Genomic DNA, 21,954 nt, shown 5'->3' with positions numbered 1-21,954 from the left:
CTTTAACGTGATAAGATAAGAATCTCATTACCGATGACAACTTTTTTAAAACCTTAGACAGACCAACGGCTAGAAAAAATAACAATACCTTAGTTTATACAAACAAACAAGCAATACAGCTTACCTTAAGTTGTACTACGGGTGATACGTCCTCTCTATACACAACCTGTAACACCCCACTAGCAAGATATTATCTGTTTTGGCCCATGAGCCTCATGGATTTGTTCTTGGCAGCCATGCATGGCTCCAAAACACGTCTTGTTAGTCAAGGTGAGCATGCTCATATAAGGCCCTCCCCCAAGTTCTCATCTGCTGATGTGGGATATTACACAACCAGTCTTATTATCTAAACTCTAAGATCAGTTAAGATTGCTAATGACCAAAATATTATGTGGCGATTATATCCCCTTTTCTAATAAGAAACAAAAATTTCTTGTTATTTTCCCCATCAATAGATAGATTCCTAGTCCGAAAGGAAGATCATCTCAACGCCGCACACGTGCGATAGAATTAGGATATTTTGTGGAATAAGCTTTGTTTTTTATCTGATTGTTGTGTTTTATTTTTAATTGTTTGGTCTGTGTGTTTATTTTTAACATGCATTTCTTTATATCATTTGCTTATACTTTAATTTTTATACATATTGCCCATGCATCAAATGTCTTAATTTTTCAAGCACACACAAACTTTTAGGTTAGGTGGTGGATTAGTGATCTGTCCTATGGCTACCGGTCAAGATTCAAATGCGTGAAATACTCAACTCATATTTGAGTGCTTTCTTCATAATGATGGGTATACATACTTTATCCATTCCTCGCAACGCTCTTATATTGTCTTTGTAAAGATCGTCACTAAGCAGATCTAAGACCTTTTTCAGACTAGGTAGAAAACTTACATATGTTCACTTAATAAATAGAACATGTCTTTAATTTGTACGTGTCACCTCCATTTTACATCAAAGCATACCTGATTAATAATCTTGAACTCTGCAAGATTTTCTAAGTTAAGACCATGATTATTTCTTAATACAGGTAATAATCTGAGATGATGTAACCAGCTGGAAGAATTGTCTAAGAACCAAGGCTAGGAAATTATAGCACATAGAAACTATTTTGTCTTTTTTGAATAAAAAGAGCTTAGACCCACCTTTATGTTTTAGCATTCTCTAATGTATAGGATTTAACCAAGAGGATTTCAGAAAGATCTTTTCAAATTAATCAGACTATGGATTTTTATTCGTATTCAATAAAGAAGTCATAAATTAGCTCTTTGAATAGGTTAATCTATTTTTTATGTGCATGTACATACACTTGTGTTCAAAAGCATATATGCATTCATGTTTCTTGTTTAAATGCCATGTTTGCATATACTGGTTGAAATATAGGTCCCTGAAAAGCTCAATCCGCAAAGTTTACTACACCCGATTGTGACAAAAAAGTATGGAGAATAAAGAACGTACTTGCGGAAATTCCCACTTCAAAAAGGAGTTAGACTCCTTGAAAGCTAACATGGATCTCATCGCAAGCCCGCTTGAGCAATCACTCAAACACATCTTTGGCATAGGCCCATATAATCATCCCATAAATTTATTTATTCTAGGGTTAAAGTAGTAATTTCATTGTACCAAAAAAATACCAATTCTAACCTTATATAATATGTTAAAGACAATTATGTCATAATAAAAAGATTATCTTGTTCTTAATGCCTAATTCAAAGATTTTTTTTATTAAAGATTAATTTTATAATTACACTATTATAATTAATAGTATTTTAAATCTTAATGTAAAGTAAATTCTTAATTTTTTTATTAATAAAAAATGATATTAGAAGAAAAAATAACATAACTATAGTGAACGACATTTGAAATAATGATGTACAATATATGTTAAATTACTTAAACTCTGCCTTATACTTTAATATATTTAAAATCAAGATTTTTTTTGTTTGTTATTTTTTCAATATTTCATTAATATTATTAATAATACTATAAATGGTGTAGGCGAATCATTGTTCTCCCACACCAAAGTCACTATGGATTACAACAATAATCCATAGTGAATTCATCTTTCTTTTTTTTGTATTTTTTTTATTTTTTTTCCAACTTTTCTCTTTTTTTTTCAACTTTCCTCTATTTATTTTTTTTTTGCATTTATTTTTTCTTTTTGTTTCAAAATTATTTTTGTTGATTTTAGTTCTTAAATATTGAGTTGGTTAAAAATTTTGCTTTGTGATTGTTTTTTTCTTTAAAATATTGTGGATTGTAGTTGTATTTTTCCACATGATTTTTCTATTTTATTTTTTTATTTTTCAAAATTATATTTATCGATTTTTTTAATATTGAGCTGATTAAAAATTTCACTTTCTAATTTTTTTTCCTTTAAAAACTGTGAATTGTTGCGGTATTTTTCAAAATAGTTTTTTAAATTTTATGTTTTAATTTTTCAAAATTATATTTTTCGATTTTTTTCCTTACACCAAAATCAATGCGGATTCCAATAGCAATCCAGAGTGCATTCCTCCTCCTCCTCCTTCTTCTTCTTCTTCTTCTTCTTCTTCTTCTTCTTCATTTTTTTTTTATTTTTTCATTTTTTTTCCCAACTTTCCCCTTTTTTTATTTTTCTTTTCTTTTTTTTTCAACTTTCATTTGTTTTTTTTTTTTTTTTACCAAAATTATTTTTGTTGATTTTACTTTTTAAATATTGAGTAGGTTAAAAATTTCACTTTGTAATTTTTTTTCCTTTAAAATATTGTAGATTATTGCGGTGTTTTCCCACATAGTTTTTCTATTTTATTTTTTATTTTTTAAAATTATATTTGTCAATTCTTTTTAATATTGAGTTGGTTAAAAATTTTGCTTTGTAATTTTTTTCTTTAAAATACTGTGGATTGCAATGGTATTTTCCCACATAGTTTTTCAATTTTATTTTTAATTTTTCAAAATTATATTTGTCGATTTTTTTTTAATATTAAGGTTATTATTGATTACTACAGTGTTTCTCCTCATGATTTGTTTTTTATGACACTAAATGGTGTGGGGAAATCATTGTTTCCCCACACCCAAAATCAATATGGATTACAACAATAATCCACAGTGCATTTCTATTTTATTTTTATTTATTTTTTTCATTTTTTCATTTCTTTTCCAACTTTCCCCCTGTTTTTTTTTTTCAACTTTCCTCTGTTTTCTTTTTTTTTTGCATTTATTTTTTTTTCAAAATTATTTTTGTTGATTTTACTTTTTAAATATTGAATTGGTTAAAAATTTCGCTTTGTAATTTTTTTCTTTAAAATACTGTGAATTGCTGCGATGTTTTCCCACATAGTTTTTCTATTTTATTTTTTTATTTTTCAAAATTATATTTGTTGATTTTTTTTAATATTGAGCTGATTAAGAATTTAGTTTTGTAATTTTTTTCCTTTAAACATTGTTGATTGCTACAATGTTTCTTCGAATGGTTTTTTTTTTCTCTGAAATTATCTTTTTTATTTTTTTTTTAATATTGAGCTGGTTAAAAATTACACTTACAATATGTGAAGAAAGCACTATAACTTTCATCACAAATTACTATGGATTGTTACAATATTTTTTTCCACATGGTTTTTTTTTGTTTTGTTATGTTTTTCCCTAAAATTATCTTTGTCAATTTTATTTTTTAAATAATAAATTGGTTAAGAATTACAATTACAAGTAAATACAAGTTTTTCCTCACAAAACATTATGGATTGATATAGTTTTTCCTCATATAGTTTTTTTCCAGTTTCTTTTTGTGTTTTATTTTTTGTAATATTTTTTTTCCAAAATTATCTTCGTCGATTTTATTTTATTTAATATTAAATTGGTTAGAATTTAACTTTGTAATAAAACTTAATCATGTGAGGAAAGCAATGTAGCTTTCCTCATAAAACATTGTAGATTGCTATAGTGTCTCTCCGCATGGTTTTTTTTTTAATTTTTTTAAAATTATCTTTGTCAATTTTATTTTATTTTAATATTAAATTGTTTGAGAATTACAATTACAAGTCATTACAAATAAGGCTAAATCATAATGAGAAACATTGTAGCTTTCATCACAAAACAATGTGAATTGCTACAGTGTTTCTAACATGATTTCCCCCCCTTTTTTGTGTTTTTTTTTTCTAAAATTGTATTTGTCGATTTTTTTTATATTGAGCTAATTAAGAATTTAGCTTTGTAATTCTTTTTTATTTAAAACACTATGAATTGTTGCAGTGTTTTCCCAAATGATTGTTTTATGATTTTTTCCAAAATTATCTTTGTCTTTTTTTTTTTTTTTAATATTGAGTTGGTTAAGAATTATAATTACAATAAAGCTAAATCATATGGAAAAAGCATTGTAGTTTTTTTAATGATTTAGCATTTTTAATATTAAGTTGGTAAAGAATTTAACTTTGTAATTTTTTTTGCTTTTTATTAATAGAAAAGCTAAATCATGTGGCGAAAGCACTGTATCTTTCCTCACAAAATATTGTAGATTGCTACAAATCATTTTGTTCAGTCTCTAAGTATTTTTATGATTTAGCTTTTTTAATATTAAATTGGTAGAGAATTTAACTTTGTAATTTTTTTTTTTGCTTTTTATTAATAGAAAAGCTAAATCATGTAACGAAAATATTGTATCTTTCCTCACAAAATACTGTAGATTGCTATAAATTATTTTGTTCAGTCTCTAAGTTTTTTTATCACTAATACAACTTTTTTTTTCCGTCATGAAATATTTGCTCCATCATACCTTTAGTTTCTATTATTTATCTAGCGTTGATTCACACTTATAACACTATCAAGTATTTTTGTTTATAAGCTCGTGGTAGTACGTGGACATGTCATCTCGTTTTATATATAAAACTAATAAAATGATTTTAATACCTCAATTTTAATAACCTTTAACCTAATTAGTTAATTTTAATTTTTTTCTATCGACTTAATTTTAAATTTTGAAGATAAAAGTTAATATTATCTCTCTATTTGGAAAGTTTGGGTTTTTATTACTAAAATAATATCATTTTGATTTTTTTATTAAAAAAAAAAATTGACTCGAACGACTAAGTAACTTGGTCAAAACCTGGTAACCTGGTCAAAACCCGGAACCTGGGTCTTAAACCGGGTCGGGTCTAAAAACTATATTGAGGATAGTTAAGTTATAAGATAAAAAAAAAAAAAAAAAAAAAAAAAATCCAATTGAAAATACAATAACTGATTCTTAAATAACTATGTGTGAGTGATTGTAAACAAAATGTAAATGGTAGAAAAAGAAAAGGAGAATAGTAAATATCATTTTACCAACAACAACAGATCGGTTTAGAATTTTCAAGATATTTTATTTTTTATATTTTTTAAAATTATTTTACTGTGATATTAAAAATAAATTTTAAAAAATATAAAATATATAATTTTAATATATTTTAAAATAAAAATATGTTAACAAAATAATATAGACTTCAGTAGGCAAATTGCAGGGGCAGAAATTGAAGCCATTTATTGGAAATTAAAATGGAGAAAATGGAGGATGATGATTCCCTATATCTGCAGCTTCACAAGCTATCATCAGTAGCAACAAAGGAAGAAGATGTTGAGCACATCCTTACTTCTCTCTGGAAAACCAGAAGAACTGGTCTCCCTTCTCCCCTTAAATCCCGCTTTCAATCTCTCCTCGATCTCCCTTCCCTTCCTCAACTCGATCCCGTAATCACTTCTTCTTCTTCCTTCTCCTCCTCTTTTTTTTCTTATTCTTTTTTGAATAATAGCTAGTTAATTAGTTAACTGAAAAGGTTGTTGTAGTTGTAGGTTTTGGCATGCCTTCGTTCGATTATCAGAAAATGTGTACATGAGAGTATGGGCAGTGATGAGCTGCTGAAGCTGTTTCCACCTGATTTATCCCTTGATTTGCAAACCACTCTTATCACTTTGCTCCACAAGTATCAAATTCAATGGAAGCAGGATGATTTAGCTACAACCGAACAGGTTTTTTCTTGCCTCTTATTTTTTTTTGTATTTGTCATTTTGGTTAACACATGTTTTTTCCTATCCAGCATTCGTTGCCGAGGACTAGTGTTTTTGGGATTAGTGGTCCGCCGTCGTTTACGGCTGAGGTTCCGACGCAGCTTTGGCCTCGTCAAGATGATACTAATGGACGTTTTAATCATAATGGTTTTGAGGAGCCTACGTCAATGATTGCTGAAACTGCTGCCTCAGTTTTTGCCCAACATCATGTTACTCCTCTTGACAACATGGTAAGGGAAGTAAACATGAGTTAGTTACTGTGTTTTTCTTCAATGTACTATGCCATAAACAAGTAGTTAGCTGCTACATTTATTTTAGATATTTTAAACTGTTTGTTATCCTTGAATGAGAACTCTGGTTTTACCCTCTAATATCATTTGTCACTAAGGAGGTATCTGCTCTAGTCGGTAATGTCTTACTTTCTGGCTCTCAGTGCCCCACTTGAAAAAAAAATAGTGAAAAGAAAGGAAGCCTTGAACTAGTACTCGGTTGCTCAAATTTGCTTTGAGGATATCTGAAATTAACAAAGAGAATAGGTTGACTGATTTTGTTTACTTGTTCTAGTGAAACTATTTTTGTCGTGCTGAATTGTTCTCTAACTCGGTAAAAGAAGCTGTATGTCCAGCAAAAATCGGATTGGCAATTCTTTCTAGAGAAACAATTAAGTAGAAGGGGAAAAGAGTGACTCTACCCACTTGCACTGGATTTCTATGGGGAGAAACTTAAAAGAGAAAGAAGAGGAGGAGATTTTATAAATACAGCACTTATAATCCTAAATCCTAATCGTTGATTCCTAGGAAGCTGAAAGATCCTGTAACAAGGTCATAGAGGGAACAGCAGTCAAGAAGTTAATCCAATTGAGATTGAAACTGGCTCTGAAAACAATGCATCTCAATCTCCTTCACTTCAAATCTCTTTCTGTTCATCTCAGGCCACAAAAGCCACATTTAATACAAGTGCGTCATTCATACTGAAACATCCTTCAGATTGCACCATCTCAGCCATTCCAAAATTCTATCTTTCCAGCCTTTTAGCATGCGAATCCCTGAAATTGCCGTTGTCCTACTTGATTAAAAAATAACTAAGACCTACTTTTCTCTTGCTTCCCAGGAATGAAGTGAGAAACGGTCCTATGCTATCCATTGACTGCACTTATGCTTACAACACCATGCTAGTCCAGTTCCTATTTTTTTAATCTCTTTTGACATGATCCTGTTCATATTCCTATTGAGCTTTGCCATCGCCCCCTGAGAAAGCAACTTTAGTTGGAGTCCTGCCTTTCAATTACAACTCAAAGGAAGTCTTGAAATATGTTGTTTAACCCTCCATGAGAAGTCTAACAAGCTTCTTTTTCTTTGGGGGGAACTATACCACCATGTCCTTACATCTCTCTCCCATTACCATACACAGCAATTTGGGTTTGAAAGAGCATCTCTGATTAGCAAAAGGCTAATGTAGAAATTTTATTTATGTACTTACATATCTTTTTCGGCTAATAATATCTATTAAGGTGTAATTGCTTTCGTGTATACATTAAAATTTCAGGCCTTCAATAAAGTGAACAAGATTGCTCATGATAATGCACATCAGAAATTTGAATCCTTTGGTAATTTATATGTGACTGGATTTTACTATTATATAGGCTAATGTACCTCGCCTCAAATCAATGACATGGACCGCAGAGAATCGCAACCCTTCATCAGCTAATAGAGTTGCCATCATAACTCTCAAGGTATGTGAATGCATTGTGTTGTTTTCTTGTCTCAGTAAGCTGAGCATACTTCCAAAGAGCTACATGTTTCTCCACAAGTAAAGAGAACTTGTACTGACTTTTTGAATGGTCATTTAATGCACTATTGGAATTGTAGACTTTGAAATTACAGAGATATTATTCTTGTTGAATTGCAAGCTTTATATTTCTGACTGGTTCTCCTGCTCTTTTTGATCCAAACTATTTTGCCATTAAAGGTCTCATTTTCTTTGTGATTGATTGTGTCAGCTATTGGGTTCTTTAGGCATATTATGTCACCAAAAGAGAGATTACCCAGCCTGGACTTATTAGCTGTTTTATTGGGTCATTTGTCCCCCTGGGTTGATATGAGCACAGTCCTATATGTTTCACACTTTCATAATGGCAGCCTGTATGGGGACGAGGTCAATAGTGGTTTCAAATTAAAAAAGTAGCTTCATCAGGAAACAAGGGTTGAACAGAGTGGCAGTGTACTATAGATTCCAAGCTGTAACGGCTCATGGGTATTCTTATTGATAGACATTGGCTGATTCAGAGCAATAGGATCTCTGTACTGTTGTGTGTTTGTAAAGCATTCCATATAGTGAGTTATTCAGGATACAATTCCTTAAGTGATGGAAAGTGGTGTATAGAGGCCAAGAATCATTGCTGTTTTAGATCTACTTTGAAAACATATCTAATTAGAATTTTAGACCTTCCTCTAAGTACTTATCAAGTGTGAATTCCTCATATTTGATAATACTTAGAATTTAGACCTTTCCTCAAGTATCTATCAAGTTTGAATTCCTCACATTTAATGAACACTTCACAAGTGCTTCCTTTTTCAGAATGCATAACTCTCTTTCTATTCAGTTATTACAACTTCTTATGGTGCTCTTTTGTGTATCTTATATATATATTCCTGTCTTGATTCATAGCTTCAAGATTACAGCAAGTCTTCTTCAGGAGAAACAGAAGTGAAATTTCAGCTTAGCAGAGACACGCTTGAAGCTATGTTAAGATCAATGACCTACATCAATGAGCAGCTTTCTAGCAGGGTATGCACAATTCTCAATCTTGATATGTCTGCAAGTAAAAATTTTTTAAAAAATTGATGATCTTTCTAGGGTTCTTTAAAATTGGACTCATTTATCAAAATTTTGAAATATGTCAGGTCATTTAATAAACAAGAAGAGAAAATTATGAAAAAGAATGCCTGCTATCTTCCTTGTCAAAAAAATAAAAGACCAATGCTTTTCATGCTCTGGGGATTTTCAATGGGTGTTTCTCTTCTCGTTTCATCATTTAACTGTTTATGAAGAAACTCAAAATTATTTGCACAGAATTGTGTGTAAAGTCTAAACTAGGTGCGTGGTAGTATGATGATAGAAATTGGTGCTAGTTGGATTATTTCATATAAATGAATGGATATAAGAGGTATATTACTTCAAATATCTACCATTTCATTCTCTTTTTTTCTGGGAAAAAAGGGTGTATTTGGAAACTGTAGGATCCTTAATTTAATATCTCTGCACTTTCCTAGTAGCGAAATTCTGGGGAAAAAAAGCTTGTTGTATAGTTCCACTACTGACTGCACTGGTCTCTATTTTATTTTTTTTAATCTTAATACCAATAAAAAATTTCAAAACAAAGGGCGTCAAGCTTAAGGTTACGAAATAAATAAATTGGAAGAGAACAAATGAGGTGAATGATGGTAGTACTGGCTTTTAGTCGGATTTCACTTTTCTGTCCAAGCTACTCCAAAATAAACAAAGATCCTCATCATTTGGTGTAACTAGGTCGTCAATTTAAAATCCTGGATGCTTAGCTGATCTGATGCTTTACAAATATTCTCTGTGCTTTCTTGAATTTATATTTCTGTGGTTGCACACATGCTTGATATTGCGAGGGAAATCCATGTTGTAGTTGCACCAGTCGGTGATGCTTAAAATGCAACTCTTGGGTGCTTAGATTTTTCCAAGGGGTGTGATTCTTTCCTGTTGTTGATAAAAGCTGAACTTGTTATTTTAAACAATTATTTTTTGGCCAGGTTGGGAGCTCTTCTGGACCAGCTCAGAAGAAGCAAAAGCAGTAGATCCATGGGAGCTCTTCTGGACCAGCTCAGAAGAAGCAAAAACAATTTTTTTTTGGCCAGGTTGGGAGCTCTTCTGGATTCATTCAGTTGCTTGTTGTGCCATAAATTCTTCAATTGGGGTGACCAATCAAAAGTGCATTATACGAGCCATGCCCTATTGTTTAGAGTATTTTTAGCAGGATAGGTATAACCTCTGCAAAATCTGTGCACCTAGTTTAGGTATCCTAGTTTCCTAAAACTTTGACTGCCTGCTCTTTTGAGGGTGTATTCTATTTTCTATGTAAACCAAAATCCCCATTTTAGGATCTATGATCGTGGGGCAAGAAAATGCTAAGAATAATAGTGTTTCCCTTACTGCCATGTCATGATATTTTGAGGTGATCCAATCCGATTACCTGATACATCTAAAACAACTAGGTTTTGTGACGGAGCTTCACTCCTGACTCTCTTTTTTTTTTTTTTTTCCCCCATTATTAAGCCTTTTTTCTCCTTTTAATTGAGTTTTTCTATGTTTTAATGAGACGAAATTAGTGTTGAATTATGGCAAAATAAAAAAAAAATAAAAGAAATAGAATTGAATTTGTAAAACATGGAGAAAATTTTTGGTTAATCCCTAATTCTCAGCAATTTTCATTTTAGTTTAAAAATTTAATTGATTTATTTTTTAATTTGAGTTAGAGAGGAATGAGAGAAATTCATAGAAAAGTTGAGGCAACTAAAATGGTTAAAATTTATGTTAAAGGTTGGAAGTTTGATAGTTGTGAATTGAAGTTGTATAAGTAGTTAGTTGATTATATATGATATTATTATATTCATGTAAATATATATTTATTATTAATAAAAGTTTAATTTATTTTTAATATTTATATAATATTAAATTTATGAATCTAGAATAAAGATAAAATTCATAGAACAAAAATATTTTGTAAATAAAATTATAAAGTTGTTGTAATTATAAGATTTTTATTGTATCAAAACATTCTTTTTAAAATGTTTTTGGTTGATACTCTTTTAAATACTGGGTATTTATTAGTCATAAAAACTTATACATATTTTTTTTTTTATAAAATAAAACAATTGTTCTCATAAGTTGAGATATAATAGATAGCTAGAACTAACAAGTATGTGCTTGTCATAAGATATGTATATTGAATTTACTTGTATAATAATTTCATATACAGATATCTCCTATATTTATGGAAAGGCAAATGTGATGATTGTGTAAATAATCCTTAGACTTAAGATCATTAAATTATCTTATATAGAGAATATTATGTTTTAATCTTGGTACATGTTATCTTAATCGAAGTAATAAAGAGGCAGACATTTGAGTATAACATAAACTATATGAAGATATTTGAGTGATCAAAAGAGAATTCATCACCTTAGCTGAATTAAAAAAATATATATATGTCATGTGTTCTTAAATAGTATTGATTATAAAATTATTGACCAAAATGGAATAAGATTTGAAAAGAGTTTCAAATAATCAATGACTATTTTGTAGAGAACAAACATGATTTACCATGGTGAACATATTTCATGCTTTAATGTTAAATTGAAACATTATTGATAAAAGGATATTAATTACATTGAGAAACAAAGGTTAAGTCAAATTACTAATAACTTTTCTAATATTTGAAGGATCATGATATGTTACTCAACGATGCATCTGATCTTCAAATATAAATTAATTAATTGTTGAATTGATAATAAATTTAATTTATTAATTTATTTAATTATAATTATAATTTATATTTGGGCCAACATATTAGAAACCTAATGGGGCACACACATGAAGAACTATTAGTCAAGAATTAAACTGAGATTATTTAATTAAGTATGACTTGATAAAAATTCATTTTAGAAATTAAAAGCAAGAATATAATTAATATATGAATTATATTTCTAGACCTGGAAAAATCAAGTAAGGAGTTGATTACGTTAATTTATAAAATTATCCTGAATTAATATATGATATTCAAGGGACAAATTGATATTTTATCAATTTATAGGGTTTTTAGATTTCTCTATAAATAGTAAGTTATGCCTTTTATTTTAGAATTATTGTCTGTTACACATAAAAATTATGTAAGTCACATAATAGAAATTTAGCACTCTAGGCATAGCAAACATTCTTTTCAAAATAGAAATTTATGAAATTTCTCATTGGTGGTTCGTATGGATTACAGTTGGAGGACGAACAATTAGATGACTTGTAATTTGCAACAACTCAGCCTTTAAAAAATTATTCAAAGCTGAAGAAAATCAGCTCTTTAGAAAATAAATTCTTAAACAACTCTAGATCTGTCTAACGGGATCTTAAGGACTCCTAAATAATTTTGTTTTATTATTTCCACCATGTGTATGATATTCAGCTTGCATAAAAAGGTAGATTGGGCTAGAGTGATTTTTTTTTTTCTTTAGCTCGATTTTATGTTTTTTGAACAATTTTGGATGTTTTGAGTTGAGAAGTTAATTTATTGATGCTTCTATTGTGTTTGTTAGGTTTTTATGTCAAAATATATTAAAAATAGAATTTTGAACTCGAAAACACACCGGCTTGATTTTTCAACCACCTCAAAATAATTAGAATTTAAATTGACAAACGACGAATCATTTGCATTTTTTTTTATGGTTATGTATCAACTTGATATATGACATTTTGATAATAATTTATCATTAATATTGAATGAGAAAAAAATATGTATTTATTCAAAAAAAAAATATCAAATTAAAAACACATGATACAAAAAAAGATATGTTTTTTAATTTTAAAAAATATATTAATAAGAAAAATATGAATTATACTAGAAAATAATTTTTAATAGAGTTTAAATTACTTATTCCTATCGGTGAAAATTAAAAACTCCTTGTAGTATAAAATCAGATATTTTAATATATGCTTTTAAATACTGTTGGGGCATAATTTTTAACTGAATTAATAAATTTATTATTATTTAAGAAAAATATTACTTATTTCATAATTTTTTAATTTCTTAAATTAAAAAACTCCTCGTAATATAAGATTGGATATCTTTTTTTTTTTTAACTGAACTAATAAATTTATTATTATTTATTAAGATACATAATTTTTTATTTATTTTATTAAACGTGTGTTTTTAGGTGTTTAGTTACTTTAGTATGCATGGGAGATCAAACTAGAACTCTCTGATGCGGAATAAGAAAAGGGAAGTATATTTTTCATAAAAAGTTAGCAAGGCTACCAGCTGGAAAGGAATTGAATGTATAAAGTCTGAAAGAAGGTGGGGTCTGCGCATTAAAATTCCATTTTTTTAGTCCAATAAAGATTCACTTTTTTTCTTTTCAGCAGCTTATTACAAATACTGCTGACGCATTGGCGTCTGCCGGCCAGCCTTCAAATTCAATTGTTTATTGGCTTTAAAGAAATTGAAATCGAAAAGTTGAAATATGATTATTTTTTAAAAATATATTAAAATAATATTTTTGATATCCAACGTATTAAAATAACAAAATAATTTAAAAACACTAAAACAAATATTAATTTAAAATTAAAAAAATTAAATTTTTTTAAAATACTTTTAAAATATAAAAACAAACAAAAACTCGTCATTTTGTTTCACCTTGCGTAATATACTTAACAATAAATCACAATCATAATAGTTACCAAAATACCCATCACACTTATTAATCATGTTTTGCTGCGACATTGCTCTTAGTTACCGTCATGTTGAGAGGGACAGGACAAGATCAACACCAAATTGTCGGTTCGAAAAGCAGCCGGCCTGAATTGTTGTTTCCTGGCTAGATTGGATTCATATCCAACAATTCAAGGGTCGGTGGATTGGATTCATATCCAACAATTCAAGGGTCGGTTGTCTTGCGTAAATCTGATAACATATCTGTGCCAACAGAAAGAAGAATTGACGCGTAACTTATGATCTCAGTAATGCAGAGTGGTGGGCTGTTCTAGTCACCTTTACTTAACCAGCCCCACTCGCCACTCTCTCTTTTGTTCCCTTTGCAGATATTGACCTTAGCCAGCAGCGCTCTTTGATTATAGAGGTAGCTACTTGCGCACCCCTTTACTGAAAGGAGGAAGAAGAAAGAATCCTTTTTCTGATAGATAAGGGAGTAACCTTACAAAATATCTCCGCCATGGTCCCCGGTGGCGCTGGGCGGAATACTAGGAGCCATAAATGGGTCTTTCATGGTGGTTTATTGGGAGAGGACAGATTGTCTACACGCAACCTAGTGCACCTTTAAAGTTTCATTGAAAGAGTAGCCAACTCCCTTTGAAGTTGCCAGAAAAAGCCAACAGTCTGACTTTCAAGAACCTTGGAAAGGAAGCAACAGAGAAGATGATCAGCTTCAGATATATTCCCTGCATTGTGTTTCAGTTAGAAAATGGTGTCTGGCTGGCAACCAAGCACATTTAAACCCTAGCTGTAGAAAGGGGGTAGCATTGCTGTTGTCAAACTTGATCAATATATAACTCACATCCTCAGTCCAATCAATACATGGAACAATATGTCCTACTGTGAACTTGCAGTGCTATATACAGCAAAATTCTGCATTTCAAGGAACAGGCAAATTGAACAGCTACACTAGACAAGACCTAGAACGGATCCGAAACAATCATGCTGCTACAGGTCCACGGTCAGATGACAACCCTGCATATCACCCGCGCAGAGTCTACTCGAATAATCTCTTATAAGATGATGCCTGGGCATATCAAAGATGAAGAGGAAAAACTGATGAGCAAATTTGAAACAAAGCATTATACGCCTGGAATTGATCACATTCGTTCTACAAATTGTAATTTACAATATGCAGGGATTTCAAACAATCTTTATCCCAGAAAACCTCAAACTGCTCACTCTTAGAACCTAAAAAATTCACACTTCAAGAAATCAAACCAAAACTCATTCTTGAAGAGATCAGATCAATAAATTAGAAAGTAATCAAAACCCAGCCAAGTAATACATCGTGGTAGACCAAACTATAAAATCAAAAAAACCCATTCTCACACAACTAAACCAAAAGGAAGGAAAACTCAAACCACAAAACTTCCTCTCTTTTCTTCGCTACAATTCTTATCTTCAATCTGAATCACTAGAGCTCGAGCTCGAGCTGGAATTAGAACTCGAACTATGAGATTTTGCCTTCTTGCCTTTGGTATCTGATATGCTCGAACTCGAATTTCCAGGTGTTTCATCGAATCCATGCTTTGATTCATGATGAGCAATTGTGCTGGTTTCTCCACCACCAGACTCAGCAGTATCCGGTTCACTCTCCTTGATGGAAGTCACTTCAATTACTTGCACAATGCTTGATTCCACAGCCTTGATGGAACTCACTTCATTTACTTCTACAGTACTTGATTCAATATCCTCAGTGGAATCCTCTTCAATTATTTCTGAATTCCTAGAATCCATCTCCTTGGTAGAAGCTGCTTCATGTCCTGGTTTATCATTCGGATCCAGCAACTTTGGCCGCTGCTCAATATTTCCTTCTGAAACCTGCTTCATGGCTATATGAATATCCTCCAGAGATCTTGCTTCAACAACTGGCAAAGCTGAACTGGTTTGCCCGAGATCTTTGGTATCATCCACGACCAGCTGCTGCTCAATTGCACTGGGAAGGATGATCTCCTCAACTTCTACTCCTTCATGAAGCTGCCTGAAAGCCAAGTCAACATCTTCGATTGTTTTAACTTCAAGGACTGGGATCTCCTTGGCAGATGCCATTTCATTTGCTTCTGTTGCTGCATCCCTCGAATACACCAGTTCCTCAATATTCTCTTCTGAGATTTGCTTCATAGCAATATGAATATCTTCTAAAGATCTTGCTTCAACAACTCGCAAGTCTGAATCAGTTTGATGTTTAGATTCATCCTCAGCTAATTGCTCCTCAACCATACTTGGAAGGATGACCTCCTCAACATTTGCTCCTTCATGAAGTTGCTTGAAAGCCAAGTCAATATCTTCAACTGATCCAACTTCAAGGACTGGGAGCTCTGGCTTGACCTCTGTCAGGCTTAAATCTTTTGGCAAGAAGTCAAATTCAGGACTAACACTAGTATTTTCTGGTACTTGTTCATCATGGAGTGACTCGCCAACAACTTCTTTTACACTGAAGTCCCCAACTGTATCCAATTCTGACAACAATCCCTCATCAATCTCCTTTAACTCATCTTCATCTTCGTTGATATTTTCCTCAGAAACAGGGGGGCCATATGCTTCTCCTGGGTAATTAGAGTGTTCTAAGACCTGATGATAATCCTCATATACAATTTTATCGAGGACATCATCTTTCAAATCTATTCCACCAGCTGGTGATTTGTATGGTAGACTATTGGGAGAGTCTGAGGTGAAATTTGGCATCAAGGAGGTGATGCTTCTTGAAATTGTCTCTTCAGGATTGTGGACTTCTGGAATGTTTTCATTGTTGGAAATGGTAACAGATAGTCCCTGTTTGGTGTCATAGAAATCACGTTTAATGAACTAATTCAGCTACCTAACAAATCACTGATTTGCTGTAGAGTCCAAGTCTAATTGCAAACAAATCCAACACACGAGCAAAAATTCATATAGGTTTGAGAAAATAATATTGATAAATTTTTCAATTATTCCCAAAGGAAGGCATTCATACAACAAGAGGTCTTCATGGAAGGTAATCTTATGCACAACCCATGAAATATGCTGTGTGTAAAACAAGAGGTCCTCATCTCAGATCAGTCATTCAACAAAACATGTACAAGAAGCAATTCATACAAGAATTAAGAAAAAAGTAAAACTAGAAGCAGAAGAGTTGCATGCCTTACCCGAGGTTCATTGTGATTGCTAAAAGATTGTTCAAGCATGGATTTATCTGACAAAGACTGCTGTTTCTCCAATTCAAGATGAGGTTTTTCCTCAGACAGTGGATTTTGGTGACCAGATTCTGAAGAAACAACTGTCACATCCACATCTTGGTGAAAACCAGCACCAATCGCTGAATCAGAACTTGATAAATGCACTTGATCCTGTTCAGATTGGACGGTTTCTCCCTTCTCTGATGAATGCTCCTCCACAAGCTTCATCTCCGAAGAAGATACATCTAGATGAGTCCCCATAACTTGCTCAGCCACCACTGATGGCTCTCTTTCTTCATGCACAGACAAATGTAAATCATTCGAAGGAACATGCTGAGAATTAGAATCCACTGGATCTAATTTCTCACCCACAGCTTGGAAGCCATCAGCATGAATATCCACATCAAAACTTGTTGAGCTGACTTGATCCTGCTCAAGCCCAAAAGATTTTTCAATACCAATTGCATGGTCCTCGGCAGGTTTAGCCTCTGAAGCAGATAAATTAGTGTCTACTGAAACCTGCTCAACTACCAGTAGAGGATAATCTTTTTCCAGTACAGGCAAATTGCTCTCTTCAGAAGCCATCTTATAACTAGAAGAGGCAGAATCCAACTGCTTATATCCATCAACAATGATTTCTGCATCAAGACTTGATGAGTGCAGTCGAGCCTCTTTGTGATGAGAGTTTTCTTCCTTGCTGGCTACAACCTCCTGTGCTGATCCATTGTCTGATAGAGACGGAGAAGAATCAACTGAGAAATTCTCAGCAGCTGATTCAGGCTTTGTAAACCCATTATGACCATCAAAATTTGACTCTGCTCCTGAGAACCCAAGCTCTGTAATCTCATTCCCAGTATTTTCTGCAACTCCTGTTGATCTGAATTCAGTTTCTTCTGGTGAGTGTGCTTGTGAAGAGCTTTCAAGCATCACTTGGTAACTAGACGTATCCTTCTCCAAGTTCTCAGCATGCGCTTCAGAATCTTTATCTGCAAATTCAGCCATTGCCAGAGGTGAACCCATTTCTGATCTTTGTGTGTCGGAAGAAAGAGAGGAAAAGGAGAGAATAGTCTCAATTGATGGGGGGCTTGAATCATAAACAGGATCACTATGTTGACCATCATCCACCACTGAACTTGTCAAATGGATATCTGAATCATGAGAAGTTTGTAATGAAATGCCACGTTCCTCAATATGATGGCCTCCTGGCTCCAAAACAGGTTCTTGATTGTCATCTGCCAGTCCACTTAAAACATTTGAATCAGACTCTGTTGAGCTTTCCTTCAAAATGCCAGCATCCCCAATTTGATTGCCTGTTGACTCCAAACCAGGCTCCCTGTATTGACTTCCATCCATCATCTGACTTGTAAAATGAAAATCTGAATCAAGAGAAGATTGCGTTGAGATGTCACATTCGTCAATATGATCATTTCTTGGCTCCAAAACAGGCTCCCTGTGTTCATTATCATCTGCCAACCCATTCACAAAATGAAAATCAGAATCAAGTGAAGTTTGGATTGAAATGTGAGAGCCCTCAATCTGACTGTTTGTTGGCTCCAGACTTGTTGATCCTCTATTCACATCACATATTTTTTCATCTATCTCTGACAACGAGGATAGGCTTGATCTACTGCTGTAATCCTCTTCACCATGTCCCATACGCAGAAGAATTTCACTTGTGTTAAGCTCCTCAGGAGTTACCCCTCCTGATTCAGACAAGCCAGAATCTATTTCGTGGTGGTTTTCAACGTCCCCTAATGCAATTTCAGCCCCGTCATGGAGTAAATCACTCTTCTCAACCTGTTCATCTTCCACAGAATCTACGTCTTCCGATGATAAACTTCCCCTTTCGACAAGGAGAGAAGCATGGTCAACATTGGAAATCATTTCTGTTTCTTGAGAAACATCTTCTTCATTGATCCTCTTGTCCTCTTCCTCCAAAGCTGAACTAACTGACTCGGTATCTGGAACTGAGCTCACCTTTGACTCGCTAGCTTCACTTAATTGGCGCTGGAAAGTGTGATAGCTTGTCCCTTCAGTAGCAAATCGTTCGGGTACAAAATATGGCTTCCATCGAAGATCTTGCCTGGTCCCCGCCAAGGTTGATGGCCCAATGCTGAAACTTTCATGCCTTCGGAAAAATGGTTCCCTATGCTGAGTTGCAGAGAATTCCTGTTGAAAACTATCTCCCTTAAGATCGGGCTTTTCTTCATTTGAGTCATAGGGAAGGTCAAAAGGATTTCGTCTTGGCAACAATACAGAAGGAGCAGACCCAGGAACATCATCATAAGGAAAATCAAACGGGTTGTGCCTAGCTGTTGAAATAGATGGAATGTTGATGGGAATATCAGCAGCATCCAAGTCTATAAGATTCTTCTCAGCCATCAATCTCATGTTTCTACGAGCCCTTCTTCTTGCAATAAGACTCTCCAAACGCTGGTTTCTTTCGAGTTCTAAAGTCCCTAAATCCATGAGGTTTTTCTGGTCGTCCTCTGTCCATTTGATTGCAGATTTACTTTCATCCTCTTTACTGCCTTGTGCTTCTTCTTCATTATCATTATCATCATCACCGTCTTCGTCTTCATCTGCCTGGTTTCCCACATCCTCCTCCGACTCAATACTGCTCTCATCGCTCTTATGAGACCCCTCTGAACCAGCATCAGATCCATCATTGGAAATGTTAGCTGGCTGTGGAGCTTCCTCATCTAAAAGTGGGTGGAGCTCATCAAGCATTGGAAGAATGTCTGCCATTGAAGCATCTGGAGAGGAGCTTTCCACCCCATCAGATCCAGAATCAGAAGCCTCATCATCATCCTCTTCATCATCATGGTATGCACGTTTCCAAGATGATTCCTGAGAAAATTCCAAGTAACCATTATGAGTTTCAATAAACTCTCCCACAGAATTATCATCGTCAAGATTCTCATCTCTTGAATTTTGAAGCAAAGAATATTGTTCTTCGACACCCTCTGCATGACTTGACACTTCTTTGATCCCAAGATTCTCCTCTTGAATTTCCCTTTTCTTTACTAACTCTAAATTATCAAAATAACTCTCCACCTCCTCAACAACTTGCTTCTCAAATTGAACTTCTCGGGAAGTTTCGTCGATCAGCGGCACGTAATCTCCTGAATCGCCATGAACCTCAATCTTCCTATTTTTGTTCTCCAGCAAGCTCTCTTCTTCAATATCTCTGTTCCCTACAAATCCCTCTAAACTAAAGCTTTCATCTTTCTGAACAACAAAAGTGGCATCCTCTGCAACCCCTTCCTTCTTTAAATATGAAATCTCATGGCTAACTTGTTCTTCTTCTTCTTCTTCTTCTTCTTTTTCTTCTTCTTCTTCTTCTTCTTCAACTTCAGGTATATTTGGCTCTCCAAAACTCAAAAGGGTCCCAAGCAAAATGGCAGTACAAATCAAAACAGGGGATGCAGTGACTAAAAGGGAAAACAAAAAAGGAAATGACCTATACAACAATAACAAGAAACAAACCATGCCCACAAGAAATGGATGTTTGCAAACTGATCTATAACATAATTCAAATGAAATCACCAAAAATCTCCTGATTTGAACTCTAATTCTCATTGCATCAATACCCATTTCGTCTCTCTCTCCTTCTCCTGTCACAACCTGTTTTTTAACAAACAAACAAAAAGAGCTTGAAATTAGAAACTAACTAAAATGCACTAGATCCACGAAACCCAATTGCTAAACATAACATTAGAAAACATATAAAAGGAGCTGATAATTGACAATTTGAGCAAAACCGACCTAAGAAAACCCAATCAAATGAAATACAGAGCAATCAAACGATGATCAAATTCAACTCCTGAAATCCAACAAAAAAAAAAATCAGAAAATCTAAGTGATGGGTTCCGGGTAGAGTTCAAAAAAGATAGGAGAAAAATTCAATCCAAATAGAAATCTGGACCATTCAAATTATGATCAACTTAGTGATCATTGCAATATCAATACCTGAGGGGCAGAACACAATAGAAAGGCAAGAGATCGATGCTAAAGTTTGAGACTTTTTAAAGGAACAGAATGAAATGAATGAATGACTCACCAGATTGATATACAGATCAGAGGACTCAAAACCGAAAAAAGGAAATGGAATCCTCTGCTTTTGTTCTCTTTCTTTTCCTTTCTCTCTGCAGCTCTCTCTTTTAACCAAGATTTCTCCTTTTTGGGTCAGCAATAGGCATGGAGAGGGAGCTTTCTTTTTGTAGAGTGTGATTAAATTTTGTATTAGACAGAGATGATCAAATGGGGAGGGAGGTGGTATGATAATAATAGTACTAAAAAAAGCAGAGAAAGAGAAAAGGTTGAATGTGAAAGGAAATGAAAATTAAGTTTTATTTATTTATTTTTATGGAATTAGTATATTGTTTTCTGTTATGAGGATATTTCAATTTACAGTCAAGGAGTAGAACAACCCGATGCTCCTTGAGTTTCTGCCATTGGATTAAGATAACCACTCTCAATTCTGACTGTTGGATTAGCATTAGCAAGGCTAATCATGATTAGGGAGCACATGATAGCATATGATTAGAACTCCACAAAATAAATAACCCAATTAATATTTTAAGTATTTGCAGCTGATTGGTTTGGTTTAAAAGAGAGAGTGTGGGATCGATCATTACATCCATTAGATAAAGGGATTTATTCTCTTTTCTTTCATTCTTTCCAAGTTGGCAGCTAGGGCCTGTGTGCCCAACCATCACCCGTCCACTCCCTTCCATGTATATAATTTTAATGTATTTCGACCAAGTTGATCTTAGATTGTAGGCACAAAATGACTTTTTTTTTCTATTTTATGATCCCAGATGCTATCAGATTTTGAGAGGAGATTAAATGGACTGAAACTGTCAAAAGCTATCAAGCCAGAAGCAATGGAAATTTCAAATGGTGGAGATGACCAAGTGTGGACTGCACAAATCATTCAGGGCCTCGATTTTTTAACCACCAATTGTGTCAATGGGTCTGAATCACTAAAAAAGTTGGTCACTGCTAAGAATTGGAAGGGAAAAAAGGTCGTTTAAAAACTGGCTACCCTTCATGGTGTGGTTCTGTTATTTTCCCCCCTCTCTGGGTTAATCTTCATGTTTGGTGCATGGCCTGATGTGAAAAGACTTTGCTATCATTTGGATTCAAGCTGTTTTAGTGTCATTCCTCCAAGGCACTCTAGTCGTAATATCTTTAACAAAATGTTGTGTTTTTCTTACAAATTCCTGAAATTGTAACAGAAGCATGTGTTGTTACGGACAAAGTTTGAG

The 21,954-nt window shown here is 33.2% G+C and overlaps 2 protein-coding genes across 3 annotated transcripts; one reads left to right on the top strand and one right to left on the bottom strand.

Moving 5' to 3' along the window:
* Positions 1–5,461: 5,461 nt before the first annotated feature.
* LOC118042450 (uncharacterized) lies at positions 5,462–10,276 on the top strand. The gene is made up of 6 exons (XM_035050126.2): positions 5,462–5,701; positions 5,804–5,980; positions 6,049–6,249; positions 7,662–7,751; positions 8,687–8,806; positions 9,799–10,276. The coding sequence occupies exons 1-6, from the start codon at positions 5,510–5,512 to the stop codon at positions 9,841–9,843; spliced, it is 825 nt and encodes a 274-aa protein (XP_034906017.1). The 5' UTR covers positions 5,462–5,509; the 3' UTR covers positions 9,844–10,276.
* Positions 10,277–14,591: 4,315 nt separating this feature from the next.
* On the bottom strand, positions 14,592–21,034 carry LOC118042448 (uncharacterized). 2 transcript variants are annotated; one of them, XM_035050121.2, is made up of 4 exons: positions 20,745–21,034; positions 20,450–20,507; positions 16,652–20,308; positions 14,592–16,298 (listed from the first exon to the last, which is right to left on the bottom strand). In XM_035050121.2, the coding sequence occupies exons 3-4, from the start codon at positions 20,276–20,278 to the stop codon at positions 14,928–14,930; spliced, it is 4,998 nt and encodes a 1,665-aa protein (XP_034906012.1). In that variant the 5' UTR covers positions 20,279–20,308; positions 20,450–20,507; positions 20,745–21,034; the 3' UTR covers positions 14,592–14,927. The 2 variants fall into 2 exon arrangements, with proteins under 2 accessions (XP_034906012.1, XP_034906013.1); XM_035050122.2 differs by lacking the exon at positions 20,450–20,507.
* Positions 21,035–21,954: the final 920 nt, after the last annotated feature.

The sequence above is a fragment of the Populus alba genome, chromosome 13 (assembly GCF_005239225.2).
Source record: "Populus alba chromosome 13, ASM523922v2, whole genome shotgun sequence".
NCBI classification, from domain to species: Eukaryota; Viridiplantae; Streptophyta; class Magnoliopsida; order Malpighiales; family Salicaceae; genus Populus; species Populus alba.
This window is presented reverse-complemented; position numbering and strand designations above follow the sequence as displayed.